Source organism: Lagopus muta, chromosome 15 (genome assembly GCF_023343835.1).
Source record: "Lagopus muta isolate bLagMut1 chromosome 15, bLagMut1 primary, whole genome shotgun sequence".
NCBI lineage: Eukaryota > Metazoa > Chordata > Aves > Galliformes > Phasianidae > Lagopus > Lagopus muta.
This window is the reverse complement of record NC_064447.1, coordinates 10,155,444-10,183,254: the sequence shown is the minus strand read 5'-3', so window position 1 is coordinate 10,183,254 and position 27,811 is coordinate 10,155,444. Positions and strand designations below refer to the sequence as shown.

The 27,811-nt window shown below is 48.2% G+C and overlaps 2 protein-coding genes across 9 annotated transcripts in view; both read left to right on the top strand.

Moving 5' to 3' along the window:
- Positions 1 to 17,596, top strand: PRPSAP2 (phosphoribosyl pyrophosphate synthetase associated protein 2). Of its 3 annotated transcripts, none has more exons than XM_048961856.1 (11): positions 1 to 1,062; positions 6,237 to 6,387; positions 7,064 to 7,116; positions 7,239 to 7,305; positions 8,314 to 8,486; positions 9,360 to 9,475; positions 12,899 to 12,954; positions 15,175 to 15,323; positions 15,946 to 16,016; positions 16,230 to 16,376; positions 16,896 to 17,596. In XM_048961856.1, the coding sequence occupies exons 2-11, from the start codon at positions 6,269 to 6,271 to the stop codon at positions 17,052 to 17,054; spliced, it is 1,110 nt and encodes a 369-aa protein (XP_048817813.1). In that variant the 5' UTR covers positions 1 to 1,062; positions 6,237 to 6,268; the 3' UTR covers positions 17,055 to 17,596. The 3 variants fall into 3 exon arrangements, with proteins under 3 accessions (XP_048817813.1, XP_048817812.1, XP_048817811.1); XM_048961855.1 differs by lacking the exon at positions 1 to 1,062 and adding an exon at positions 4,482 to 4,629; XM_048961854.1 differs by lacking the exon at positions 1 to 1,062 and adding an exon at positions 4,482 to 4,633.
- A 1,622-nt stretch (positions 17,597 to 19,218) lies between these two features.
- Positions 19,219 to 27,811, top strand: part of SLC5A10 (solute carrier family 5 member 10) — a 29,149-nt gene continuing 20,556 nt past the window's right edge. For 2 of the 6 annotated variants that reach the window (XM_048961871.1, XM_048961867.1), the window contains exons 1-7: positions 19,219 to 19,364; positions 20,000 to 20,071; positions 20,643 to 20,747; positions 21,257 to 21,316; positions 21,442 to 21,546; positions 24,097 to 24,202; positions 25,226 to 25,306. In XM_048961871.1, the coding sequence (XP_048817828.1) occupies positions 19,254 to 19,364; positions 20,000 to 20,071; positions 20,643 to 20,747; positions 21,257 to 21,316; positions 21,442 to 21,546; positions 24,097 to 24,202; positions 25,226 to 25,306 (640 nt within the window). In that variant the 5' untranslated portion in view covers positions 19,219 to 19,253. Of the gene's footprint in view, positions 19,365 to 19,931; positions 20,072 to 20,642; positions 20,748 to 21,256; positions 21,317 to 21,441; positions 21,547 to 24,096; positions 24,203 to 25,225; positions 25,307 to 27,811 lie in introns of all 6 variants that reach the window. The other 4 variants (XM_048961868.1, XM_048961869.1, XM_048961870.1 and 1 more) reach the window with 4 other exon arrangements.

Below are 27,811 nucleotides of genomic sequence, written 5' to 3'. Positions count from 1 at the left end.
TGCTGGGCTCAGTTGTGCATGGAGGAAGCTGAGAACGAGCAAGTTTTGGTAGCTGGGGTGTTTGGTGTGAAGTAGCAGGGCAGTGTGAGAATTTGGGTGAGGTCATTAATGCTTTGGAGGTGGGTGAGGTGAATGTGGTATCACCAAAACATCTCGGTGACAGAGCTCAGAAAGGCTTGGCAGGTGATTCGGGCTAGAGGCTTTGTCATGGCAGAAAACCCACAGCCTGCGCCTTCTGAGCGCACCCTGCACTGTTCAGAGCTGTCCTCAAAGGAAGGGAGAAAGGGAAGGAGATACCGTGCTACCTGGTGCTGGTGGGGGGAATCATGTCGTGGGGCTAGTTCAGGTGAGTGAAAATAGAATGAGCAAAATCCCAAAACAACATGACTGTGACCATCCTGATTGAATCCCAGGCTACGTGGTAGCAGGTCAGTGGTCCATTTCTGGTTGGATGGTGTGGTGTTTTCTTTAGCACAAGAAAAAGTAAGCGTGGTATTTTCATTATGCTGGGGCACCACCATAGTACAGCTGGATTTTGTGACACAGCAGCTTCTGTAAGGAAGACAGGATCTTAGAAAAGGATTTAACGAAGATCTCAGGCAGTTAAAGCCTGGGGGACTTGCAGTGTGTAGTCCTTGATAGCAGTGGATTGTTGCTATGACTGGCAGTTCTATGTTTTTCTAGCAAGCATTTTAAGCCAGGATTTCAACTAGAGCTGTGGCTGCTTTGCTTTGGAGGAGAGAGTATAGCAGGTGACTCTGGAGGTGGGAGAAACTGCAGAGCTATCAGGGACAAACCAACCGAGCAGCATTAAAGAAGAGATTGTACTCTATCCTTGGAACCTGGAGGAGAGCATGCAAATAAAAAACTGGGCTCAGAACAGTTAAGAGGAAAGAGGGAGGGAAGAACAGGAGGAAGTACCAGCAGCGGAAGGTGGCTGCAGATGGATGGAGAGTGATTCAGCAGGGAAGGAAGTTCTCAGTAGATGCTCCTAAATGAAACAATAAAAGCCTGTGAGAAGTCTGCTAGTTCTTTTGCATTTCTTCTGGTGAAATCTCCCTGGTGAGTAAAACTTTTAAAGTGTCTCACTCCTGAACCTGGGGAAGGGGCTTGTTAGACAAGGTCAAGCTAAAGGCAATGTATGGAGGTCCATCATTTCTTGGTATTGCAGCTGGGTAAGGATCCACAACCTGCACAGGTGTTTGTGTGTTACTGCTGCTCTGGGCTCAGCCCTGTTCTGCACCAAGCTGGGAGGAGATCAGGGTGCCCTTGCAGGTTGCTCTCTGGTCCTCCCTGCATTTCTCCTAGTTTCTGCCTAGCTGCTCTGGGCAGAGATGGAAGTCGGCAGTCTCTTTACCTTCCCTTTCTTCCCCTCCCCCCCTTCCCCCATATTTGTGTATGTGAAGCACAGGATCTTCTCCCTACTGAGCTCTGCTTTCATTAGCAAGCCGCTGTACAGTGACCCATGTACAAACCTTTCCTGAATATTCACTAAGAGCCTGCCCAGATCATGATGCGTGCTCGCTTCCTCTGTGTAGAGCTGTAGCTTTGTGCAGTAATGCAGTAAATGCCAAGTCAAACTAGGAGCTAGTGGTAGGACAGTGAAATAGAGCGTTTAGCACTGTGTAGCTGTTCAACTTCCCTACAATGACTCCACTTCATTGTTCAGTGGCTTTTGTTTAAGGGAGAACTGAAGGGCAAACTACTTCTGTAAACAGAGTTATGACTGTGACACAAACTTTACAGGACACTGCTGCATGCAATTGCAGCGAGCAAAGAGAATATGCAAACAAAGCAGAAGACACTACTGCTGGTTCTTGTTCCAGGACAGCGTTTGCTCAAATCCTCTCCCTTTCATCCAGCTTGAGACATTTTTCTGTGCAGTGACCTGTTAAACACTGGCTATTCCAACAAGTCTGTTGTTTCTTTGTTTGAAGGCTGATAGGAGATACTCCATGCCTGTGCTGAAGGCTGATGTGGCAGATCTGTTAATCATTTCAGACTGACCTGGAACACGCAGTACTATTAGGAATGGGAAACAAACTAACCTCTGTGTTTTTTTATATACCTCTTTTCCCCAAATAGATATACTTATGATTTATGAGGGACTTTACTATAATAGAATGAGTTGGTGCCTGTTTCCTGCAGACAGTCAAGCCATAGTTAAGCGTTAATATTTGATTAAACAAAAAGAGAGAGCTGTCTATTTAGCCCTTCATGTAGATAAGATGCCTGCTCTGCTCTGGGGCCTTTCTTAAGGCACTTTAGTTCCCAGAAGTGGGGAATGCTATTTTCCAGATCACTTCCATGCGCAAGGGAGATTCAGAAATCTATGTCTACTTTCAGCTCTGCCTTGCTAGCTGGGCAGTATCCAAGTTGGTGTCTTCTAGAAACCAGATACGGTCACTCCTGAGGTAGGGACTGGAGGTGGCAGCCTTGAGGCTGTGCTGAGCGTGGAGGTGCTCAGTATGAAGGTTCCTACATGCTGCAGGGCGTCCCAGCAGGCTCTGGAAGGATATGTGGGGCAGAAGATTTCTTCAAGGTGCCTTGTAAGACTACTGGGAGAGACAAAACACACTCACAGGGCAGTGTCAGGACGAAAGCAAAACATTTCTTTGGTGTGCCAAGCTCAATAACTCTTGCCAACAAGTAGATTGGCAGGAGATTTTTAACGTCCACCTTAATTTAAAAAAAAAAAAAATTAATAATACAAAGCAACAGCAAACAATACAAAACAGCAACCTGGCAGAGCAGTGATGGATGGAGCTTAGGAGACAGGATGACACAAGCATTTGTTGTCTCTCAGGTGATGGATGCAGGCTGTCGTCCGGCCAAGCGCTGGATGAGCAGTGCCCTTCACCTTGGCTGGACTAACTGTGGGCTTCTGAAATTCATACTTTATGGCACACTTCTTCCTGACAGAATTGTATCTGGATTAAGAACAACAGATTTCCCTGAGCTGCTCCAGCCACACGTAACAGTTTTTCAGAATTCCTCAGATGACTGCTAATTGGATCATTGTGAATGAAATTAAAAACCAGGTGCTCGTTTTGGGAAAGCAATCTGTTAAACTCTCAGTACTTGAAGAACATATTGTAATATTAACAAATCCCTCTCCGTTGGGACTGAAGGCTTCCATTTGTAATCCTCTGACCAGGAAAACAGAGGCAGGAAAGAAACTGATTTTCTTTGAGGAAATGCAGACAGTTGCTCAAGAAAAAGGATCAGAAGACATAATTTTTTTTTAGTTCCTGGTCTTGTGGTTTGCTTGTGTAAATGTCAGGAATTTGGGGCAGGACAAATCGAGTAGTCAGCAAATTCTGTGTGCCCTGAGGGTATTGAAAAATGCCTCTGAGGAAGGCTGCTGATTGCACTGTGGGTCAGCGCTTCAACATGTGTTGTTTCTGGCTGCTCTGCCATCAGCCTGCAGTGAAACCCAGTGATGAGGGCTGACGCTAAGAAGTCTCTGCTGCTCTATGAAGAGGCTGACAAAAGGCTCAAAGCCTCCTTCCCTGCAAAACAAAAAGGAACCCGCAAAGGTCAAGGAACCTGAATCAACAGCGGGAGCAGCAGCCTGTAAGCAGAGGAACGCAGACTGGAAATGGTGGGGGTGGTGAGGAGGCACGGGGCCCATTTTATGACACTTTCCAACCTGAGATCCTGCAGACACGCATAGAATCGCTGCAGCATTGCCTCTCTGAGGACACAAACAGGTCTCATGCATTTCAGACAGATGTCTGTGCTCTGTGAGGAGTGCTGTGTGCGGAGTGCTCAGCATCTGGCAGCTGGTTCAACTGCTCTCCTGCCCTGCTCCTACTGGCAGTGGAGACAACTGTTGAAGCACATATTGTGAGCTGCAGGCAAGTATGTGAATGCTTAAAGCAAAAAATGCAGCTCACGGTGGCAGTTTCATTGTAAGAAGTTTCAAAGTACAAAGTTGTCTCTGTGCATTGGGTGAGCAGTATGGGCAGCTTTTCTGTGTCTTTCATGGCACACACGTCTCTGCTCGGTGCTACAGGCCCTGTTCCAATGCACGCTGTATGTTGCAGTCCAGGAATAATTATTTTGTGAGAAGGTGCAGTCAAAAGTACCTGATCTGTACCTGTACACTCCAAAGGATAGAACTCTGACATGACTGTCTGCTTTACCCTCCTGAATTTGGGCAGGATAACAAAACCTAGCACTGCGCAGTGTACTTCACAGTACAGTCGGATACAGCCATACAGCTCGGATTTTGTGAGGGGGCTTCCACAGCCCTGATGGATACCACTGCCCACCCCTGTGACATCCGAGCGGGGAAAATGTGAAACGACACGCTAACAGCACGCTCCCCAAATCGGCCCTCCTCAGCAGTGCCTCAGCATCCCCCCCCCACCGCAGGGGGGCAAAATGGCGCCGACGGAGACGCCCCTCAGAGCGGCGCGAGGCCTCGGCGGGAAGGGCTGTGGGGGGGGGGCAGGGCGTGGCCTCTCTCCCGCCCCTCGCGCACCCTCCGCCCGCCCCCCCCTCGCGGCGCCGCCATCTTGCGAGCGAATAACCTCTGGAGGGGCTGAGCTTCGCGCTGCCTCTGCCTCCCCACCATCCCTCCGGGCCGGGCCGCCTTCTCCCGGGACCGGAGGGCCGGAGCCGGTAGGTAAGGCTTTTAGCAAGGGACGCTCTGTGTTCCCCTTCCACACCCTGCCTCGTACGGCGCCCCGCCACCCGAGAAACGGGCTTCCTCTCAGCGGCCGTGTGGGAGGGAGCCGCTTTCCGGGGGGTTCGTCGGCGGCCCCGCAGGTGAAGGCTGGAGCGGGGGTGTGGTTGGTGGCACGTCGGGGGCTGAGGGACGCTCAGGCCGCTCCCCCGAGGGAATACGGAGCGGTAGGGAGTGTGGGTGCGGGGCTCGGCCCTCTGAGCGAGCCGGGGGATCGATCGCCGCCCAGGTCTTTCTGGGGCTGTGAAGAACCGCATCCCCTCGTGGGAAGGGCCCAGGCTGCCCCCAGCCCGTGGCGATCGCGTTTAGAAGCGGTGATTCCAGACAGCTGTTAATGCCTCTGTTGCTTTCCGTATTGCACGCGCTGAATTGGTGGAGGTGTAAAAGGGAAAGCGATGGGATCGTGTGCAGCCCGTCCAGGAATCGTTGTATTCATCAGCTAATGCGAGTGTAGCTGCGTCCTGCCCAGAAGGAAGGGTAGGAGCTGGTGGAGCAGCCTGCACCGCGAAATGTGTGCTTTCTTACAGCCTGGCCTGGGAGATGCATCCACCTGCAGCCAGGGAGGGCTGTGGTCCCATGGGCACCTGTGGAGTCACACCTATGCACATCTAATAAATAAAGTTGTTGTCAGTTTGCTGTTGTCCCAGCATCCTTTTCTTGTTTGATGCATCAGTGTTGCTTCACAAAACTGACTTCTCCCTACACCACGCAGTTGTTGCTGCTGCAGTACATCCACATGTCCTTGACCTGTGTTTATGTGGAAAAACTGCAAATCTTCCTTGTTGGTAGTGAATGGCAGTACCTTGTGGATTAAGATGCATGCTGAGCAATAAATGTGAAACAGCTCTCATCTTTCACCAGATTCTTAATTACTCTTTATTTTCCTAATCCGTGCAGGAAGGAAGGTAACATAACTGGAGATAAAAGTTGTCTTCAAACTGCCATGTAGAGGTTTGCAGTAACAATTGAAGGTTGTCTCAACGTTGTTCCCGTTATGCCAGAGAAAGATGCTTTCAGCTGATGTTCTGAGGCCTAAAAGCATTTCTAGTATACTCTCACTTTGTTGGACCAAACAGGACCAGGACCCACAGGGCTCTCGTGAGCTCAGACCGATGCCTGAGTGGCGTTGTGATATTGAGAGTCAGCGTTGCTTAGTTCTAGAAAGGGAGCTGTGGAAAAGAGAATCTGTGCTGCTAAATTATAGCCTAAGGAGAGCATTTAAAACCCAACAAATAAAAAACCCATCTGTTAGGAAGTTGTCTAGGGGAGATCTTTTGGAGACTTCCAGTGAAACATTTTGCTGGTAGGTTATGTGAAACTTGGGGGTAGGAGAAAACAGGCAGGACAGGTGGAAGGCCCGTCCTTTCTGCCACATCTCTAGGTATGCTGAGCTAGCCTGTGGATCACAAACCACTGCAGTGATTGTAAATACTAAGAATGTTGGAGAATATAGGCTTACAAAAAACTCATTGTCTAAACAGAGAAAATTTGTTCTTTTTGTATTTTTAACGTGTGGATTTACCAGGCCTTTGATCTCTTCCAGTCTTTTAGGAGTGGGAAGACAACTTAGGTTTGATGTTTTGTGTGCCATCAACTGAAACTGGGGCCATCATGAATATAACGAAAGGTGGACTGGTGCTGTTTTCAGCTAATTCCAATTCTTCATGCATGGAACTATCAAAGAGAATTGCTGAGTAAGTAATATCTGCCTGCAGGGCAGCGTGGGACCTCTGTCTTTATGATGGGACTTGTTTTAGTAAAGGCTTCTTTCCTCTTTTGTTATGTGGTTATTCCTGAGATCTGTGTACCAAAGCTAGATGTAGAAGGGAGATGTGCATGGGAAGGATTTGGGCATGTGTACCTGTCATATCCTGCTTTCTGCCTGTGGTCTGTGCTGATGCTGAAATGGAATAAACTCAGCAGGCTTTAATCTTTCTTTATTCATTGAATAGAGCGCACTAGTATTTTTCCATTCACTTTAGATTGATGTTTTTCTTTGGAAAAGAGTGCTTTAAAAGTGGTCTTTGAGTGTTGTGAATGTTTATGTTGTCAACTGTGTAGATTTAGAGACAGTGCAGTGTGTCTGTAACGCGTGCAGATATATAAGAATGAGAACTTGTTACATAATTTAAGAAGCAGTATTTTTATTCCACTGATTTTTCTGAGCTTGACTTGAAAATGAGTTTAGCTTGACCTGCAGTGTGGCTGCATCAAGAGATTTCCACTGCAGTTGTTGATTTTAGGACTTGTGGTTTTCTTTTCCTGTTTTTCTCCTCAAATGCAGCCTTTTCAGTAGCCATGGCACTGTGGGCTCTTCAATTGTTTTACCTTTCGTTTTCTCATATTCTGGTTTGTTTTCTCTTCCTGCAGGCGATTAGGAGTTGAGATGGGGAAGGTTCAGGTTTATCAAGAGCCAAACAGAGGTGAGCATTTAATTGGCAAAACTGGAATCTTGCCTGTCTACAGCGTGCAGATTTTGGCTACCCTCTTCTTGTTTCTGTTGCATTTTGCTCCAGCAAGTCTTACATAGTTCTCTTCTTGGCAGAAACGAGAGTACAAATTCAGGAGTCTGTGAGAGGAAAGGATGTGTTTATCATCCAGACAGTTTCAAAGTGAGTACCTGTTTAAAGGCACTTGTCTGTATTTTGATGTAGGCTGTCCTTAAGAATGCTTCTGTTTTAACTTCTCATTGCATCATATGTGTGTGATACAGTATGATGAAGTTAGATTTGTATATTTTTAATACATGCACAAAGAAGACTTCATTATAGGCTAACATCAATTAATTTCACTTTCAGTGAAAATACCATTGAAACTTTCCCCGTGGCCTCTCTGAGTTCTTCTGCTAAGTGCATTCTTCTGCTCACCATGTTCTCTGAATTCCTTCCTTTTCAGTACTGTGGCTCCAGCACCGTTACAGGCTTCTCAAAGTAGCAGAAACGTTTCCTGGGCACTATGTTGGGTGATTCAGAAAACCATTTTGTTGCTTTGAAAAGAACTTTATGCATGTGAAAACTGTTTTTAGGAAAATTTCTAGTGGCTACAGGAGTAGGAGGTGTCTGAGTTGCTGACTGGTTCCCATCTGCAGGGAGGCCCTCTCTATCTTCTCATTTAGAGCAGAAAACAGACGGTGCTTACCGTATATTTAGCCTGTTGTTGGCTTGAACAAAAGGGAAATGTATTGCCAGCCATCTTTTAAAATTTAAGCTATGTGTATTGAAAAATATATCTGTTTTGTACACAATAGCAATAAATGTTAGGGATAGATTCATTGAATCATTAAGGTTGGAGAAGACCTCTAAAATGATTTAGTTCAACCATGAGAAAAAACAGAGTTGTGGTGTAGTTGTTACAACACTGTTCTGTATTCCTAAAAGCCTGAAGGGTGCTATAGCAAAAACTGCTGAGTTGCCCCAAAAAGTGAAAAACAAATCCAGTGAAGGATTACAATGGTAGGTACAGGGTGCTTGCATCCTTAGGTGCACAACTGGATTCTTTCTGAGGAATCTCTGACAGCACTCTTACTACAGTGGAGTGAAATCTCTGTGTGCAGGTGTTACCTTCAATTCTGCTGCAGGATTTTTATTCCTGGATACAAAACCAGATGCTTCTCATTGCAGGGATGTGAATACTACGATCATGGAACTCCTGATCATGGTGTATGCCTGTAAAACATCCTGTGCCAAAAGCATTATTGGAGTGATTCCTTACTTCCCCTACAGCAAACAGTGCAAGATGAGAAAAAGAGGCTCCATTGTTTCTAAATTACTGGCTTCAATGATGTGCAAAGCTGGTAAGGATGGAGATTGTTATGAAATAATCAGGGCAATGGGGGATCCTATGCTCAGCATTCAGATTGAAAGAGGTCAGTGTGCAAGCTGAGACTTAAAAGTAACGTCAGTTTTTGTAAGTTTAAAATCACATAGAAGGGTATAATGAGAGAGAGCTGCAAATGAGAAGGGAAAAAAATGCAGCATCCACCTCACATTGCATCCTGCTGTGCAGGCGAGATGGGTCTGCCACTTCAGGTCGTGCTGTCTCCCTCCCAGTGCTGTTCTTTGCCTTCCTCAATCTCGAACAGTTGTGCTTTCTCATTTCTAGTCTGTCTCTTTTACCTAGTGGCGAATGTGCTTTGTCTCCTCTTTACATTTGAGTTGATGTGGGAGAACGTGATTATTCGGTGTCAGTCCTCAATAGATTTTCTTTTCTGCTTCTTTCCTCTACTCCTGTCCCTGGGAAGGACGTGCAGTAGCAGTGATCACTGGGATCTGGTTCTTATTTTGAAAGAAGAAACGTAGCAATGAGTGGAATTTGGATCTATTTCTCAGGAGCTCAGAACTCAGATGTTTGCTGTGCCAGGCTCATGCTGTGTGCCATAGATGCATTCTGTATCCATCTCCTTTGTGGTTGCATTTTGTCACGTGTCAAATGGAGAAGGATCACAGCTGCCTCAGTGTGGCACTGCTGATCCACTGGTGGAGTTTGCTCTGAGGCATCTGGAGGCATGGCAACCCCTGTGTGTGAAAGGGACACAGCTGGTCTGCTGTGTGCTTCTAGTACCAGAGCAGCTCACAGAGCTTGTTTTGAAAAAAACCTGTTAAATTGAATAGAAAAGTGATGTTCTTCATCTGCTTGTCCATATGTCTATTTTATTTTGTTTCTGAAGGACTAACTCATCTTATTACCATGGATTTACATCAGAAGGAAATACAGGGCTTCTTCAATATTCCAGTTGATAACTTGAGAGCATCTCCATTTTTACTGCAGTACATCCAAGAAGAGGTGAGAAAGCCATTCTATTGCAGCCTTTTGTTTCTTTAATTTTTTTTTGTCACGTCTCGAGGCTCTTGAAGCAAATTCCTGTGAAAAGATTAATTCTTCAAACAGATTTTGAAAGGAGGAAGGGTCGTTTTGGGGCAGGAATTGTGAAGTTGGTTCTTCTCCCCTCAGAGGACCGAGATTTCCTTTCATGAAGAACTGGCATTTTATTATCCATGTAAGGCTGCTGTTCCATCTCTCACACATGTTCATATTTTTGAAAAAGAGCATTTCCCTATTCTGGTTGTCCTTTTCCTCTCCTGTTTGCCATTTACAGGATGGAATGCTTGTTAGGTGTAACTTATGTAGCATTGTGAAAATACTGTGTAGGTTACCATGTAAATGATGGAAGTCTGTGCATGGTGATCTGAAGATAAGGACAGATTATTCTGTGGGGAATCTCCTGCTGTTTGTTCAGGGCTTGAGCGTGACTTCTGATGCTGTGTGCATCCAGTGCTCTGTCTTTTGAGGTGGATGTGACTTTCAGGAAGTGCTTTGAGAAGTGCTGCACAATGTACGAATTGTGCAGTTGATAATTGTAGGTATAAGATGCATTTTATGTCTTGACTAATTGTAAATTTGGAAGAAAGTAATTGTTTCTTTTTAAGCCACACCTTTTCATTTGCAGAGAGATGGATGCCTGAATTAAAATAAAAAAAAGCAAATACAGACAAACCCACCATGATTGTTAAGACTCTCTTGCTAAAGAATCAATTCCCAGCTGAGTGTCAGTCATCATTTGGTGCTGCACTCCTAGCATGAGGGAAACTGTGGAACAAAACTCTGGGCTCTTGGCTGTGGCACCATCCTTCACGTCACCATTTCACCATTCTTCCACAGTTGTGCACTGTAATCACTGTGTAAGTTAGAGAAAAGAAAGTAAAAGACCAAGTAGAAGGATTGAAGACAAGTTTTGCCACTGCATGTTACTTGAACCTGTTGTCTATGGTAGGTAAGGAGGTCAGGGTGTGGTTTAGTCTTTAAGCACGTTTTGATAGGTGATTGTCAGAATGATTTACAAGGAGTTGCTGCGGCTGAGTCTGTTCCTCCTGCTGCTTTCTAACCAGGGAGCATCCACAAAGCACTGCTGAGGTGGATGTGGAGGGGACTTTGTTTAGATATACTTTGTTTTCTGTTTCTTCCTTCCTCAGCTTGTTAGACTTACTATAAGTGAAGTTGACTGAACCACTGTGATCACCTGGGTTTTATATTGGCGAGTAGTTTCTCTAGCCAAATTGTATTTATTATCCCTTTGAAAAAGATTCCTCTGGTGTTGCTCAGAAAGAATTCAGTATTCTTCTCAAGCTTACCTTGGCTGCTGCTGCTGCATCTCCTGCACCGTGAATGGCACAGCATGGAAAATGTTTCAGGTGGGAGTTGTGATGGGATGCACTGAACAGCAGGAGATAGAATCCGGATTGGTAAGAGTGAAGGTCCCTTGCAAAGCATTGAACTGAAAGCTCAGAGGATGAGGCCTTGTGGCTGTTCACTGCCAGGAATTTATGCACAGGTGTGAAGGAATTATTTGGTGCTCTGGGATGAAGTCAGTCCAGTCAGTGAAATCCATGTGGAATGGTGGTTTTCCTTTGTATGTCCAGCAAATATTTATAGTTATTGTCTTCTTTCCTATGCATACATGTTAATCTTGAGTGATTTGCCAATCTCAGAGTGATGTAGCTCTTTGTTACCAGCAGCTGTTGATGCTCTGTTGTCTCTTGGATGACATTTCTGGCTTTCTGACTTCATTTTTGAAGAGATGAGAACAAATTTGGTAATTCAGCAGGGGAAAAGTGAGGCAATGATGTTTGAACAAGATCAAAGCCTTTATTATGTCAAATGACAGGCCCTGCCTTGTCTGTACCTTCCAACATGTTCATCTTCCTAGGCTGTTGTTTGACTTAGCATTTGTAAAGGACAGAACATGCTGAATTCCCACTGCTGTAGGTGGAGTTGGTAGCGCTGTGGATTATTAATGTTTCCTGACACATCCTCTGCAAAGCCCTTGTTTTCAATTGTTGGGTCCATGCCAAAATTCAGTACTTCAGTAAGTGTGGAAAAAAAGAATTCTTTCAGATAGAATGTTTTTGGAAATATTTGGCTGGTGTGGTTTGCGTGTCTGAGGATAAGGCTGTGGAAGAACTTGGCTTGCTTGTGGTTGGGAGAAAGACGTATTTCCATGTTTTGGAGGTACTTAACATCTGACAGTGAACCACAAACTCCGTTTCGGGGTACCGTTCCCCAGTTTTGCCAAATGACAGCTCTAGCAGAACTGTTTGCAGGTATTCATTAGCAGCTCTTGAGGTCTGTAACTCTGGGGTTCTGCAGGGATCCGATCAGTTCTGTAGGACTTGTTGTTGCAGCTGAGAGCGGCCGTGGAGCGTTGAGCTGCTGCAGGACCAGGCAGGTTGTTTGCCTGCTGTGCTCTGTGGCAGACTGATTGTCCCAGGATAATGCTGAGTTTGCAAGGAAGGACTGCAGTGAGAGGAACACAAAGTGCTGTTGGAAAAGAGGTGAGAAAGGACTGGAAATGTAGATAGTGGAATGGTTGAAACTGGGCGAGGAAAGATTGGTCTGACAAGGAGCTTTGGAAGGGAAAACAGGAGACTGAGATGAGAGATGGGGACTAAAATGCTGGCTAAATGAAGCGAGAGTGTCAGAGAAGAAAAGCCAGTATGGCAGTGAGGCAGCAAGCCTGGGAGGGATGATGCATGTAAAGACTGACTCATGTCCCCATAGACCTTGAAATGAAAACCAAACTTCTTGGTCTTCCCACTTTGCTGCTGTCAGCATCTGGAGCAGCGTCCTCACGCTGACCTACAGAGAGGACATAAACTGTGGCTCCAGGACCAGAATGTTGACTGTAGAATTTGAAGCTGTTGATGGTACGTGTGAGGAGTTGCTGTGATGTGATGGAGAGGCCTGTCTCTTTTTTTTTCTTCTTTTCTTTTTTTCTCCCTGTAACTGGAAGAACAACTCCACAAAGAAGGAAGGATGAAATACTGTGTTTTAAGTGTTGAAAGGCTGCTGTGTGGATTTGCAAGACAATTTAAATAGGACAGGAAACTTCAGTTTTCATGGTTTCCTGATTTTTAACATTTGCCTTTGTAGTCTGCATATTACTCTAAGGCAGTTGCTTTTGTGTAATCTCTATAACCTGATATGAATGAAAGGTGGAATTGTGAGTTAAAAGTCTGAATTTGCTTCATGGCTGGGCTTACTGAGACGTGAAGTCTCATCACACACTGTGGATTCTCGAGGTTGCTTTCTTATGTTAGGTAAAACATTCAATGTTTAAAATTCTTTTGGCAGAATGAAATTTTGATTCTTACTGAGTTTAAATCTGTCTGAAGATACAAAGTAGACATTGCTATCTGTTATTTACTACAGATACCAGACTACAGGAATGCTGTAATTGTGGCCAAATCACCTGCGTCTGCAAAGAGGTGGGTAAGATCTGCTCTCTTGTTAGAGCAGGAAATCTCTGTTGTGATTTTGCTTTTCAGATCAGGTGAACATAGACAAGAGCAGCAATTAGAAGATGCAGCCCACACCCCCTGCCACTTAACTGTCAGATGTGTGTTGTTTACCACGTGTGGTAAATCGATGCAGTGCTTAGTATTCAGAAGCTATTTAGTCCTATTTTTCTGTGTTTACACCACGGGTTGCCTATTGTGAGTGAAGCAAAATGGCTGGAAGAAGAACACCGTTAATCCGGAGTAATTGCTTAACGATCACAGCTTAGAGCTTTGTTATCAGATCCTCACTCACCATCTGGCATGGTGGGGTTTGACGGCTGAGGCTGTTTGATGTGAGAAGTTCCTGTTGCCCAAACAGTTGGAATTAATTCCTGGAGCTTTCTGGTTGCTGTACCTGAGCTGGTTGCAGTTATGCTACTCAGGGAGGATGGCAAAGAGCTGATTGGTGATTTAAGAGATACTATTTTTGCTGTAGTACAAACCAGTAATTTGCTGAGAAGTTACCTAGGCTTAAGCCAAGACTTATTTGATTGTCTTCATAAAAAGGGTTTTCACTGTTTTACACCGTAAATCAGAAATGTTTTATTTGTAGAAGTATGCTGGGGCAGTGACCTTCGGCATCTTTGTTTCCCAGCAGTGGTTTCCAGCTGACTTGTTTTGATTTTGACTGTTATTTTTCACATGCTTGTCTTTATTTCATTTCTTTGGTGTCAGCATTGCCTCCTAGGTCTAGATACATTTGTTGAAACGTTTTCATGCTTGCCAGGTAACTGCATATGCCAGCAAGTAGCTTGTCACACCGTTAGCAGCTCAGTCTGTCGCAGATGTGCACAAGAGGATCCCAGAGCTGTGTGTGTTCAGTTTCCTCTCGGAAGAGAATGGCTGAATGGTTTATCCTAATAAAGGAACACATTTCTCTGGATGAATGTGACATTCTCTGTTTGTGACAGCTTCTGCTTGAAGGAGTTCAGAATGTTTCTGCAGTTTCTGAGTTCAGTGGAAAATGAATAAATCATTTGAGTGTTGTTTTGAACTTCATTCAGTGTAACGTTGTGGTTTTCAATGATTGATTCGTTCATGTGATTATGCCTTTTAAGTCATAACTCTTGAAATAAATGTTTGGATTCATAATTTATATGCATCCAACCTTTTCAAAAAGAAAACTACGAGAACCGCAGTGCAGAAAATTCTTCGTTTTTAATTAGCAGAGCATCACAGTGAGCAAATTATTGTGGACTTTGAGTTGTTTGGATAGTGAAACAAGGCTTGAATGTAGAGGAGGTAATTCAGGCCACAAGTCCCAGGTACTGAGGCTAGGACAAGGCGTTTGGCTTTGCATGTGCTGGTGTTGCTTTGAGCAGAGGGAGATCAGATCAGTGTGTCAGCGGGGCGCTGAGCTGGGAGTGCGAGGTCAGCGGGGCGAATCCTGCTTCGTTTGTCCTTGCTGCTGGCAGCTGGGATGCAGGCACTGGCTGCACATTTCCTATTTTGCTGCCTCTCTGCTTTTCCCACTCCTTCAGCTGACTTGGTACTTCTTTACATAAATTCTGAATTCAGGAAAATAGTGCATGGTGGGGGAACTTGTTGTGAGTTTGTAGATTGCTGTTTAAATATCAAGAGCTGTTTGTTAGGCAGCATCGTTGTTTGATGCCTCTTCAGTAGGGTATCTAAGGCTGCATGTCAGAAGGTCAGGGATGCTGCCTTCCTTAGTCCACGTCTTGCTAAAAAGAAGTAGGTGAACAATTGTTTGTGTTTCATTAAACGTAAGCAATCCAGATATTCTTGGTGATGGTTACATGTCAGCAGCTGAAGCACAGGATCTCAAGAATGCTGAAGGCCAGAAAGTTTCATTTGTTTTTTGGTTTTGTTTTTTTTTTGACTGGGCAAAACAGAAGGGAGCAATCAGATTTGTTGCCTTTGCAGCATTTGACCTGTTGCTTGCAAAGCCTGTATGGACACTTCCAAGGCTATTCTGCCTTTCACAAGCCTAGTGAAAACAGGATGGCACGGGATAACTGATTTCTTCTATTGTCCTGCAATTTTAGGATCATTTTGCTTTTCCTCTGTAACTTTAGAAATAAAATTAAAATACCTGTAGGTTAGACATGTCTGCATGTGAATTGTTCTAGGTTTAATGTGTGTACCTTATATATACATGATTATTTTTCTTTAACCCTTCCTCGCCAGGGCCCAGTCATTTGCTGAACGTTTACGGTTGGGAATTGCAGTGATTCATGGGGAAGCTCAGGATGCTGAGTCTGACATGGTGGATGGTCGACACTCACCGCCCACAGCCAAGAACGTAGCTGCTATTCATCCCAGTTTGGAGATACCCAGTAAGTAAGTTTGTGTGTGAAAGTGTTCACCTCTTGCTTTTTGTGGTTTTGGGGCAGGGATGATCGTGCTGGACCATCAGCAATCTTTCTGAGAACATGAGGGGGAAGAGAAGATTGCTACTGGGTGTCTTTGTGATCCCTGGTTCTGGTGCTGTGCTGCCTGTGACATCTGTGCCATCACATGGGGCAGCGGGGCGCAGAGGCCGCGCTCTTCTGCCTCTTGGTTGTGGTTGGGTTTTGTTCTGGGACATGGAGTTGTAAGCTGAGCTGGCCTGGGTTTGTGTGTGTGTGGGTCAGCGTTGTGTGCTTGACAGAGGAGCTGTGCTGAATGGGCTGTGACCTGGAGCTGCACCAGCAAAACTTCACTGCATAAACCTAGCTTGGGTCTGATGGAACTGCTTGTGTCTGCAAGCCACTGTTCCCGTGTCATTCATGCTTTTGGTTGGACTTAAAATATATTTTTTTGCATTTCCCAGAAACGCTGTTGGAATACTTGTCACGTTGCTTCTCTCTGAAACAGTGGTGATTGATGCAAGGCCGATGTTTTTACACTTAATGTAAATTGTATAAACCTTCTTTTCCTTTCTGTTTTCTGTTTCTCTAAAACATTGCTGTTAATCAGTGCTGATTCCCAAGGAAAAACCACCCATCACAGTTGTTGGAGATGTAGGCGGAAGAATAGCTATCATCGTGGTGAGTAAAATGCTGTGCCTTTGGATAAATCATATTCAGTATGTTAAAGTTGCAGACAGCAAGTACAGTTTTTGTTGCATTAGTAACTAAACTTTGGTGGTGGGCTTCTGATAACATTTGGGTGTTGTATCTGGAAAAGGTGAAAGGTCACCGTGTTGATCTGTGTGAGAATGTGCTGAGCTCCAGTGGCTCAGTGTCCCCTTTGTTTGACAGGATGACATTATAGATGATGTTGACAGCTTTCTTGCTGCAGCAGAGACCCTCAAGGAGAGGGGGGCTTACAAGATCTTCGTAATGGCCACACACGGCCTGCTGTCTTCGGATGCTCCCAGGCTGATAGAAGAATCTGCAATTGATGAAGTAAGCATACATGCTGAATTTCTACTCAGATGATTTTTTTTTTTAAGTCAGCAAATTTTTCCTGACTTGATTCTTAACATATACTGGCATTAAGAATTGATCTGGATAGGATCCTGTGTTTAGGCTTTATTACTCTTGTCTTGAATGCTAGAAAAGTGGCATCTCTATATCCTGAAACTGTAGCAGTGGGAAACTAGGAGAGTGAAGAGATGAGCTGTCAGTACTGGCACACTTATCTCCTGCACGTTGGAGGGGAATTTTGTACCTTCCTTTTTGAACTTAGTGCTGGCATTAAAAGAGGGGGAGCACTGCAACTGGTATCTGTGGCTCTGAGGAGTCCTACAGCAGTGTGTTGATATCCCTGAGATTTTGATCCTGGCAGTAATGTGAAATCCTGTTCCTTTGTCAGCCAGGCTGGTTCAGTAGGATCTGGAGGGTGGACGTGGAGTTTCACAGTTCTGATACGGCAGGTGGGAAGGATGGAGGGGCTGTATCTGAGCAGTTTGTCCTCTTCTTTAGGTGGTTGTTACAAACACGATTCCACATGAAATCCAGAAACTGCAGTGCCCTAAAATCAAGACTGTGGATATCAGCATGATCCTCTCAGAAGCCATTCGCAGGATCCACAACGGGGAGTCCATGTCGTACCTTTTCAGAAATATTGGACTGGATGATTAAAGCTTTCTAATTTAAATAAACACCTTGGGCCAAACTGGAAGTGAGAAGATAACGAGCTGTGAAGCATCATGCTTACTTAATATTTCTATTGAGCCACGTTTTGTTTTCTCTTGGTTGAAGTATCAAAGTAGAACAGTTTTTTAAGAGCTGTTTTTTTTTCTTTGCAGTTTTTTGGGGGGGGTGAAAAGTGGTGAGAGAGGGAGGGAGGTGGGCAGACGTTTTACAGAAAACTGTTCTAGTTGCTTATAGGTTAGTTGCACTATATACATGGTGGAAAAAAACCCACAGAACACTTGAAGCAAGAATTTGGCTTCTAAACTAAGCATTCCTTTTCCAAAGCTGCTTGCTGCAAGTGCTTTAAAAGATAATAAAATGAAGTGACTGTATAATATTTGCATTTAAAAAGCCAAAAAGGTTGTACTGTTGTATGCAGTTAAGTGATTTTGTAGGAGTGCTTTTCTATAAAGCATATGAAGATATGCACCTGTATTTATTTTCTGCGACAAAGAATAAAGATTTGTTTTGTGTGAGCTTTCTAAAAATGTTTGTATAACAGTCGCTTGTCTTCCAAAATGTCCTCACTTCAGAATGATTTGCAGATACTGGGATGTTGGAGGAAGTCAAGAGGTGAATTGATCATTTTATGCTTATATGTTACTTTGGAATATAAGCAGAATTCAGGCTTCCAGGCGGTAAGGAAGCAGCATCTGTTTTGCTTGTCCTGTGCTGGAGCACCTGCAGGCAAGGAGAGGCTGCTTTTTCCTGAATGCTGTGACTCTGTTACATTTCAGCCTGTCTTGCTGCTGAGCAGCCTTGTAAAATGCAAAATGCACAGCCTTCCAGCACCCCATTTCTGGGGGCTATCACAAACGTGTTAATTAGTTTCATTGTAATTTGGCAGGTATTGTATGCTTGCAGTGTACTGCTTTGCTTCAGGCAGTGTGGTAGGAATCTGAACCTGTGGCTGGATGTCAAGGGACAACGGGGACTTGGGAGTACTGGGGTGAGCAGTGTATGGAATTGAGGGCAGTGATGGAGCAGGGGATGTGTGAAGTCCTGGCTTTTTGGCCTGAGGATTTCTGCTGGTGCTGGTACTTGTTGAGCTGAAGGGTAGAGCTGGCTGGAGGTGCTGTGCAGGGTTTGGTTAGCAGGGAGAGCTGGCAGCAGCAGCACGGTGATGGGATGCAGAGGTCGCAGCTGATAAAAGCTCATCACAGGTGAACTGGCTCTGAAAAGCTTTGTGTCCTGGCCTGAATGTAGGAACGTGAGCTTCCTCCAACCCGAAACAACAAACCCAAACAAAAACCGGCCATAAGGCAAGGTTGGACTTGCTCAGGTCTGTTCTGCCAGCTGTCCCGGTGGACACTCGCATGCAGGGAGCTGCTCTGAGCTGCTCAGTGACCAGAAGTTCCTGGCTGCGGTGGAATTAATGAGCGTTTTCTTACGGGTTGTTTGTCTAATTGCTCTCAATCACAATGTCCTACAAATAGGTACGAAACTCCATGCGTCGCCAAAATCGGAGGTGAAAATGAACCTTTGCTGACGTGTCTGCGAGGAAGGCAGCCATCCTTGGGCTTTGGAAGGCTTCCCCCCATTCCCTCGCGTCTGTCAGCACAGCCCCTGGCATGGCAGAGGCCTGGGCAGTGGCTGGGAGCCCTGGGAGCTCTTGGTGCTTTCACTAAGTGAAATGGAGATTCCTTTTGCTCTGCTGTCCTGTGAGGTTCTGTCTACCAAGGGCCAAATGGCGAGGCTGCACCTGGTTGTGCTGTAGTGACAGTAGGTTATTAAACAGTCCTGTGGTGTTACTAGATAGCCCAAGCTGACACATTAACACGTGCACGTACTTGGGATATGGTAATGCAAGTGAAATTCCAGTCGAGCAGTGAGGGAGAACTTCGCTTCTCCTCAGGAGCGGTGTGAAGAAAACAGAAAGAAAAACCTGAACCAATCAGACTGAAGTCACAGCTTGTGTTGTGACAGCAGAATGCCGTGCTGCCGGCTGTGCCTGCAGAGCTGTGCTCCTTCGGGTGGCTCTGCAGGCAGGGCTGGCTCCTGCGGGTGGGGGCAGGGGCTGGGGGTGCTGAGCTGCGAGGCAGGGGGTTGATTAATGATCAATTCCCTCGGGCAGCAACGCGTTACTGATTCAGTGACCGTCAGTGGGAGGCTTCCCTGGAGGGTGAAGGAGGGAGCAGTGGAACGATGGAAGGCAATTCCACGGTCGGATCCTTCACCCCTTTGCAGCAGTTCAGCGTTGCTGATCTTGTGGTTGTAGTGACTTACTTTTCCTTAAACCTTGCTGTGGGAATATGGGTAAGAGTGTTCTTGTTATTCAGCTTTTGCTTTCCTCTTCCATCATTTCAAATACACTTTTTTCCCCCATCCATTGAAGTTCACCTTTGTTGTGCATTTTGCATACTGTGCTGCATTTGCTCTGTTCTGCTGTGTACGCCCTCTGCTCCTCATCGCACATGGAAGGACTCCTGCCTCAGAACGAGGTGGGCTGAAGCTGGCACAAACTTCTCCCCCATCCTGTTGCCTGCGAGCAGCTCTGCCCTTCTCTATTACAGGCTGTTAAGACAAATGCGCTGCTCACCACAAAAAGCTCTCAGCAACCTGCAATTTGAGTCAAAGGCTCTCCAAAGCCACGTATTCTGCCTTGCAGAAAAATCCTGTCCAGGGCCGTGCCCTACGAGCCTGCCTGTCTGCCCAGCATGGAGGCAGCATCCTCTGCCCTCCCACTGCCCGCTCTGGGGGTGCCCTTTACTGCTCGTGGCTCTGGGGATTTGGGGTGCAGCTGCTGTTTCATGTAATTATGCCGGAGTTGCAGAACTCCCATTAATTATCCAGTCTCTTGTCTCTTGGCTTCTTGTCTGGCAGGCTGGGTTCTTGGTTTCTTGTCTGGGTTTGCAGGGAAAGTGTTCCGTGCTGATGCTTTCTCCTCCCAGTCTTCATGCAGGGTGAACAGGAACACGGTCAGCGGTTATTTCCTTGCTGGCAGAGACATGGCGTGGTGGCCAGTAAGTAGAGACCTCGTGGTTCCCCGTGATGCAGCACTGCTTGTTCCTCATCCTGCCTTGTGCGGGGCCTTCGCTGCGGTCCCACACCGCATCCTTCTCTCTGAATTGGAGAGATGCAGATTTGAAGGGCAGTGGATAAAGAGTTGGTTGGATGGGCACAGCCAGAGGGTTGTGGTCCAGGGGAGTGGGGTCCCCTAGGGTTCCATCCTGAGACCTGGGCTCCTCAATGTCTTTATCAGTGACACAAATGCTGGGATTGAGGGTGTACTCTCAGCGTTTTGCTGATGGCTCCACACTGAGCGGTAGCCTGGGCAGCCTGATCTAGAGGCTGGCGACCCCATCTGTGGCTGAGGGTTGGAACTGGATGATCTTTAAGGTCTGTTCCATCTGAAGCCATTCTATGAAACCAAGAAAACCCACCCAAAACCCAGTAGGGATGTTGAGACGAGCTGGACACAAGGAAGCGTTGGTTGCTGGGGCCCGACGTGCACCTCCAAAGGACTCTGACAGGAGTTGTCCTGGCACAACATGCCCGAGTCCACACTGCCAGCAGCTCCTGCTCTCTCTGCAGATCGGAGCCTCTCTGTTTGCCAGCAGTGAGGGCTCAGGGCTCTTTATTGGACTGGCTGGGACTGGTGCTGCTGGGGGAATCGCTGTCACCGGCTTCGAGTGGAACGTAAGAAATGTCTTGTGTTAGCAAGGAGATGAGTTTTGTGAGCCACGTGGCTGCAGATAGCAGAGGAGTTGTGCAGAGGATGACCAATGCAACCCCACAAATTCAGCTTACCTACATGCCCAGTGCGTGTATCATTATGCTGGAGTCAGCTCAAGCCCCTGTCAGCAGGGAGTTGGATGCTTTTGGAGCAGCAGCTTTGCATCACCCCAGTTGGGAGGTGGCTTTTTGGGTCACCAGTTTGCTGCTTTCCCATGGGTGACTTCCAAAATTGTGGGATTCTATAGCAAAACCATGGCACGTGAGGAGGTGGTGTTGGGATGCTTCTGAAGATGAAGGGCTGAGAGGGGCAGGGTCCTGTTGGCAGGGTGCTGGGTGGTCTCTGCTGTGATCTTACACACTTGCACCTCCTGTTTGGGGCCACTTAGAGAAACAAATGTGTGTGAAGGGGGGAGCTGGGGTTGGGGCAGGTGCAGTGAATGGGACAGCGCTGTGTGTTTCCTTCCTAACAGGCCACATATGCGCTGCTGATGCTGGCCTGGGTCTTCGTCCCAGTCTACATCTCATCTGGGGTACGTGGATCTACCCTAATCTCAGGAACATCCCCTGAACCCTGCACTGAGAATGTTGCCACCTCACAGAGAAGGTGACATGGGGGCAGGATGGGGACAGCCACGGCTCCCATCCCCTCCCGCAGATCGTCACCATGCCTGAGTACCTCCAGCGAAGGTTTGGAGGCGAGAGGATCCGGATGTACCTCTCTGGGCTGTCTCTCCTACTGTCCATCTTCACCAAAATCTCTGTAAGTACCTCTGCTCAGCTCTGGGGCAGCTCTATGGCGTGCCTCGTAGCAGAGAGGCTGTGGGTGAGAGGTGCTCAGGCTGCGCTGTACCCTGCGGTTTTATCCACGCTCCCGCAGCTCTGAGGAGTCCTACGGGGGATTACTGCACAATTTAGCAAGTGCTTCTGCCTGGAGGCAGCGAGTGGCTGCAGCAGCAGCTGCGTCCCCACGCAGCGGCGCTCCCTGCCCGCAGCTCCGGGATGCACAGCGCAGCCCAAGCCGAGCAGCACCGCCGCTGCTCCGCATCGTAGCCTGAGCGGAGCCTCGGAGCAGTGGAGGGGGTCGGGATTTCCCCGTGTCTCTGCTGCTCTCAGCCGTGCAGAAATATCCTCTCCTGCCCATCCCCAGCCCTCGGTCCCTTTGTGTCCGGATGGAAATGCTGGGACTCGCCCAGCTCTGCCTGCCGCTCCCACTGGGACAGGTGACAGCATCTGTCCGGTTCACAAGTTGGGGCAATGATACCCATTATTCCCTGGTTGTCCTAATGCCTGGGAACTTGTCAACGCTCACTCCTCTTCCCTGTTCCCATGGTGCCCAGGGAGGGAGACAGTGCAGCATTTATCTTGGTGATCTGAATGTATAGAATGCTTGTATCGGGGTCTCTCCAGCTGATCACACAACACTCCCCTTTCACCAAAGCAGTTGCTCTGCCATGGAGATGCTCAGCCTACACACCTCCAGCCCCACCAGTGATTTTGTCTGGAGGGGATGGATATCCCACACCCACCCTCATAGCTCTGCCTGTGGTGTTGCTCAGCCCATGCCATGCTTTCTTTGTGCTGCTGAGCTTCCTGCGACCACTAAGCCATGCAGGACCCCATAGAAGAGGGATCAACCTGGCCAGGGTCACCTGGCATCTGGCACCACCCATGGTGAACCTATGCAGTGGTTGGGGTGAGCGCTGGCAGATATGCCAGGTGGTGTTATGTGTGTCCTCTCCCTGGTGCTGTGTGAAGCTCAGGGCAATGGGACTGTTACCACTGCTCCAATGACTCTGCTGTGGGCAGGGGGAACCACTCTCCCTCCTCCCCATTTACGGGTCCCCAACCCTCTGTGGTTGGAGCAGCCCAAAGCCCAGCTGAGAGATTCCATTCCCCTTAGCTAGGAATAGGTGAAGCTTTGCGTGAACTTTCGGAGAGCCCTGGAGACTCCTCCATGTCCCATGTAACTCGTTCTGCCCAGGCTCAGGCTTGGCCAGCAGCTCCCCTTGGGAAGGCATTGGTGGTGTTGGGTAAGAACGGGTTTCCATGTGAGGTCACTGGCAGAGGCAGGGATCTCATCGGATTAGGAGCCTGACTTCAAAGGTTTCTGCTCTCCTTTTACAGTTGAAAGGACTTGTTTTATGAATAGGTCATGCCTGGTTTTAATTAGCTTGTTTTTGTATTTGGGATGTCTTATTAACAACTCAGTCACATGTGCTTTTATTTTTTCCCACCGTAGCAACATTATGAGGAAGGGAGGTGGGGATCCCTCTGCTTCCTCATAGCAAAAGCTTAGACTCATTTGCAGACGACTGCAAAAATGCTTTGGCATTGAGAAAGCCCAGGTTATGAAATGTCTTCTCCAGGGCTGAGCCTTCGCATCTGAGCTCTGGGGCTCTGCTTCTTGTTCATCCCTGGAAATGCCCAAGGCTGTGGGTGGTGCCTTCTGCAGCCTGATGTGGTGGAAGGCAGCCAGCCCATGGCAAGGGTTGGGGCTGGGCAGGCTGTGAGGTCTTATCCAACTGACCATGCAGTGGTTCTATGATCTTTAAGGACTTTTTCGACCCAACCATTCCATGGTTCTGTGACTATTGCACTGGGAGGAGATGGCTGGAGGCCCTTGGTTGGGTCTTTTCTGCCTTGTAGCTGAAGCTTGCAGTGTGGGGATGACTTAGTTGTCCTCCTGTAGGGCTGCTTGGGCATATCTGTGATATCAGGCTGTAGCAGGTTCCCATTTGGGGTGGCAGGCATCTCTGAAAGAAGAGCTGCTGATGGAAGTTTTGGCATGGTTGCCACTGGGTTGGTTCCACTTCAGCAGAACTTACTGGGGTGAATTTCCTCTCGGTGCTCTTGAGGGCTCTCCTGGAGACATGGCCAGGCCTGGGAGCCACCTAGGACATGTAGCATCTCCCTTGGGGTGCTAGAAGGGACAGTGGTGGAAAGTCTGGTGCAAACATCATGGAACAGGCCCTGAACTGGAGGTCCTCAAGCTTGTGGTGCAAATGCTCTTCTGGTTGGTTGATTTGTGATTTAGTTGGTATTATGCCTAACTGTGTGGGCTCACCTGGGACAGGCATGGCTGCACCAGGTAGGAGCACCCAAAGGTGCTGGATGCCAGGAGGGATGTGGCCCCCAGGTGGCACCAGGTGCCCATCTCCAGGACTCTGCAGGAAGCATGGTGAGATGCCAGCTGGGGAGCAGGGCATTGCCAGGTTAGGCCTAATCCTGTGAGGGACAGAGCACCGCTCACAACCTGTGTTGTTCCCAAAGGCTGTGGCACCCTACAGCCACACTCCTTGTCTCCATGCAGACTGACCTGTACTCAGGGGCTCTGTTTGTGCAAGTCTGCCTGGGCTGGGACCTCTACCTCTCCACTGTCCTGATGCTGCTGGTGACAGGGCTCTACACCATTGCAGGTAAGATGCTCGCCGTTTAGCTTCTTCAATTGAACCATGACACTTGCACTCCTATTTTACTCTTCTTTGTGTGCTGGTTAGGGCTGATATTGCTCCAGACACAGCTCATGGGGCTGCTGTTCCCTGTGCCACCCAGCATTCGCTGTGCATCGTTTTGAGCCTCAGCTCGAGCAGTAACTCGGGTGTGAGCTCTCCTTTGTCATTACAACTCTGCTTTTGTAATCACTCCCTCCTCCTCTGTCTCATAGCTAAATGCTTTCTTGTGTGTGCACCTATTTGTAATCAGTTCTAATCAGCGCTTCTCCTATTACAGAACCATTACTGAGGCAGCTAAAATCTGAGAGCCCTTTGCCTAACCCGTTTCCCACCTGCTCTGCCTGCAGTGCAACTCGCTGCCATTCTCCTGCCCAGCTGCAGGGATCACATCCTGAGCGTGTTCCCACGTTGGGACCGTTTCTGTGCAACACCAGTTGGTGCCTTTCCTTTGTGATTTGGGGATATGATGAATCAGAGATGGAAATGGGGAGCCCCCAGCTTGGAGTCCCACTCTTGCGCTGCAGAACCAATGATCCTTTCCAGGATATTATTCCAGCTTTTATTTAAGCTCGGACATTCCCTTCCCTGGTAGCTCCAGCGGAGATGTCCAGCAGTAAATCCTCCCCCGCTATCTTTTCCCAGCCATCAAAATAAGGAAATGATGTAATTATATCCAAAACGTGGTGGATTTTGCAAGACTCCAGTTCTGAGCAAATCCCACATTGGCTTTTCCCTGCCCACGAGGCTCACTGTGCAGCGAGGCATTCGCATTCCAGTGCGTGCCAGCAGAGGTGTGCTCGCTGCGTCACCCCAGTCCTGGGCAGATTGCAGGCATGGCCGGGCAGCTGCTGGCTGGGGATGAATCAGGGACTTGGGTTGAAACGGGTTGAAACCCATTTTCTCTAGGCCCGCTACTTCTTTGTGTGCGTGGGGAGTCCTCTGGGGCTGTACGACCCGTGGGTGCTCACAGTGCTTTGCTTTTCACAGGGGGGCTGGCAGCCGTCATCTACACCGATGCTCTGCAGACACTCATCATGGTCCTTGGAGCCATCGTGCTGGCAGTGAGAGGTAGGTGCTGGGAGGACCACTGTGCCCCTCTTGCCCCGCTTGGACAGTCCCAGATAAATAAACTCAGCCTGAGAAGTTCGGTGGCCAAACAGCAGCAGTCACCTAAGGGAAGTCTGTGGTCTACCTGCGTCCCCTTGCTGATGCGTTTCCCCTCTGTGCCATTCCTTGTGAGTATGGCATCCTGCTGGTTCTTTTTGTGGGCTTTCTCCAGTGCTGGTGACCTCTTGGCTGTCCTCAGGTCCCCTCTGTCCAAGAGCTCGTTCCAGTGTTTGGCTGAAGCTTGGCCATCACTTCTCAGCTGGGTACAGCTTAGGTCCCAGTGCCAAAGGTTGGTGTTTGGGAAGCGGGATGCCCAGATCCTGATATGAAAGAGCCCATCCAAGTGTCCTGCAGTGGGACAGCAGCAGGGCAGGTCTGCAGCAAGACGCGTGATGCAAACAAGTGAAAGGACAGGCAGTTGAGGCTTCACTTTACAGAAGGGAGGAAAGAGAGGAAGCCCTCCCCTACTGAGAGAGGTATCATTAACAGTAGATACCCCAGCAGAAGCGAGGACCTGTGCCAGGCAGAGGAGCTGCCCCAGCTGCTCCACACCGCAGCCCACAAGTCAGACCAGGTGCTTGGGTATCGCTAATCGCACTTCTCTCTGAAGTGCTAATTGCCCACAGGTCCTCTGAGGCTTTCCCTTGTGCTCTTGGGTGGCAATAGGAGGGCAGCAAGGCATGCCTGGAAAATGCCTGGTGGCAGCAACATGGCTAAGCTGTCTCCAGACGTGCTAACCCGCTCAGCAAGGTGTGTGCAGGGAGGTGGTGGTGCTGGGAGAGTGGCTGATCCAGGGGATCAAAAGGAGCCTGCTGGCCGTGCAGCTGCTCCTTGGTCTTGGGAGAACCTGCAGGCTCACATCCCCCAAGGGCTGCCACTTCCAGCAGATCCATCGGGCTCAGCTCATAAAGGATCCTCTCTGTGGCTTTGCCCTTTTTCTATCTTTAGACTGTGGCAGACACAGCAATGCAGGCGTTGCTCATCTGCCAGGCTGTGAGCACTCTCCCCATGGGGGGCAGAAGGGGTGTGTGGATGCTATTGGTTGCACCTGGCAGAAGATGAGTATGCATGGAGAGATTACATATGCTAAAGTCCAGAGGACTGCTGAGGCTGTTTGGCAGCGGCTCAGCACCAGCACTGCCCTTGCTGTGTCCCCTTGGTACTGAGCACAGGGACACTGCACTCATCAGTGGGACTTTGCTCCCAGGGCTGGGACATCTTGCTCTTGCCCATTGGAGGGGCACTGCTCCCACTGCAGCCCTACATCTGCAGGCCGATTCCTTGCTGTACTGCCTTCCTTGCGTCACTCTTCTGTGTGAGCAGGCGTAGGTGTTGCGACTTGTCGGTTGACACCTTTGGAAAGGGAGCAGGTCCGCACCCCCGGGCGCGAATCTCTGCTTTCAGCACTCAACCTCTGCCTCTGGAGAGCTTTTGTTGGTGCCCAACGCCCATGCAAAGCTTGGGAGTCGCCGGTGCCTGGATAAACCACGTGCTGGAGAGGAGCCAGCACTGCTTTCATAAGAGCAGGAGGGGGTTGTGAATGCGCATTTCCTGTGCAATACTGGGGAGTGCTTTGAAAAAGGGGGTAATGGGGCGGCAGGGCTCCAAAAGCCTCAGGGCAGGAGGACAGGACCAGGGCTTATGGGTTGGTGCTGAAAGTGGCCACTTTGCAAGGAGGGTACCATCCTGGAAGGGTGTATGGGGAATGGGTATTTGCAGGAGGCAGACGCTGCCTGTGACTGGGAAGGATGCGTGGAGTAGAGGGTAGCACCCAGGGACGCTCTGGGTCTCACTTTGAGCCTAATCTGTTTTGCTGTTTTGCAATGTGTTCCTCCTCCCTGCATCTGAAACTGCATCTGAGCAGGAGGGAAAACCTTGTTCTGTAGGAGCAGCCCCTGCTTGGTGTCAAGACCTTCTCCAGTCCTCGTTAAACCCCTTCCTCACCATGGCTAGCTGAATGATCCTCCTCCTTAAGCCCAATTGGGGTCCCAAAAGCTCAACTGAAAATGGTGCTGCTGATTCCCCACGACTCCCAAATTCTGCCATTGGCATGGAGCAGCTGCAAGGAGGGTTCATCCTGAGCCCCTCTGGAACAGGGAGGTGTTGGGGCTGAGGCAGAGCCCGGGGCTGTCTGGGCAGGATGGGATCCAAGGCAGCTGTGCAGGGCTTGGAGCTGCACGTGCTGGAGCTTGCTCATGGCACGTCACCCACAGCAGGGCTCGGGAGGAGGATCCCAATTCCTGGGAAAAGCACAGTGAAGAGGGGCGTTTTGTTGGGAATTTTGGCTGGAGGCTCATTAAGGATGGGGCTGTGCAAGGAGAACGCTCACAGGGGTAGAAAACGCTTCTGTGTTGGGTGGATACCTGCACCGAGGCACCTTGGGCTACAGTGAGTCAAGTCAAAGGTACCTAATCTTCAATTTTAATGGTTCTAGGTGTGTTTCCCATACTCTAGGAGCAGGGAGCT

Bases quoted from the DNA above. Each gene is read 5' to 3' on its own strand.
- PRPSAP2 (XM_048961856.1), top strand. From the start codon at position 6,269: ATGTTTTGTGTGCCATCAACTGAAACTGGGGCCATCATGAATATAACG. The intron at 7,117-7,238 runs GTGAGCATTTAA...TCTTCTTGGCAG, and splicing joins TTATCAAGAGCCAAACAGAG to AAACGAGAGTACAAATTCAG. The intron at 9,476-12,898 runs GTGAGAAAGCCA...TATTTACTACAG, and splicing joins TGCAGTACATCCAAGAAGAG to ATACCAGACTACAGGAATGC.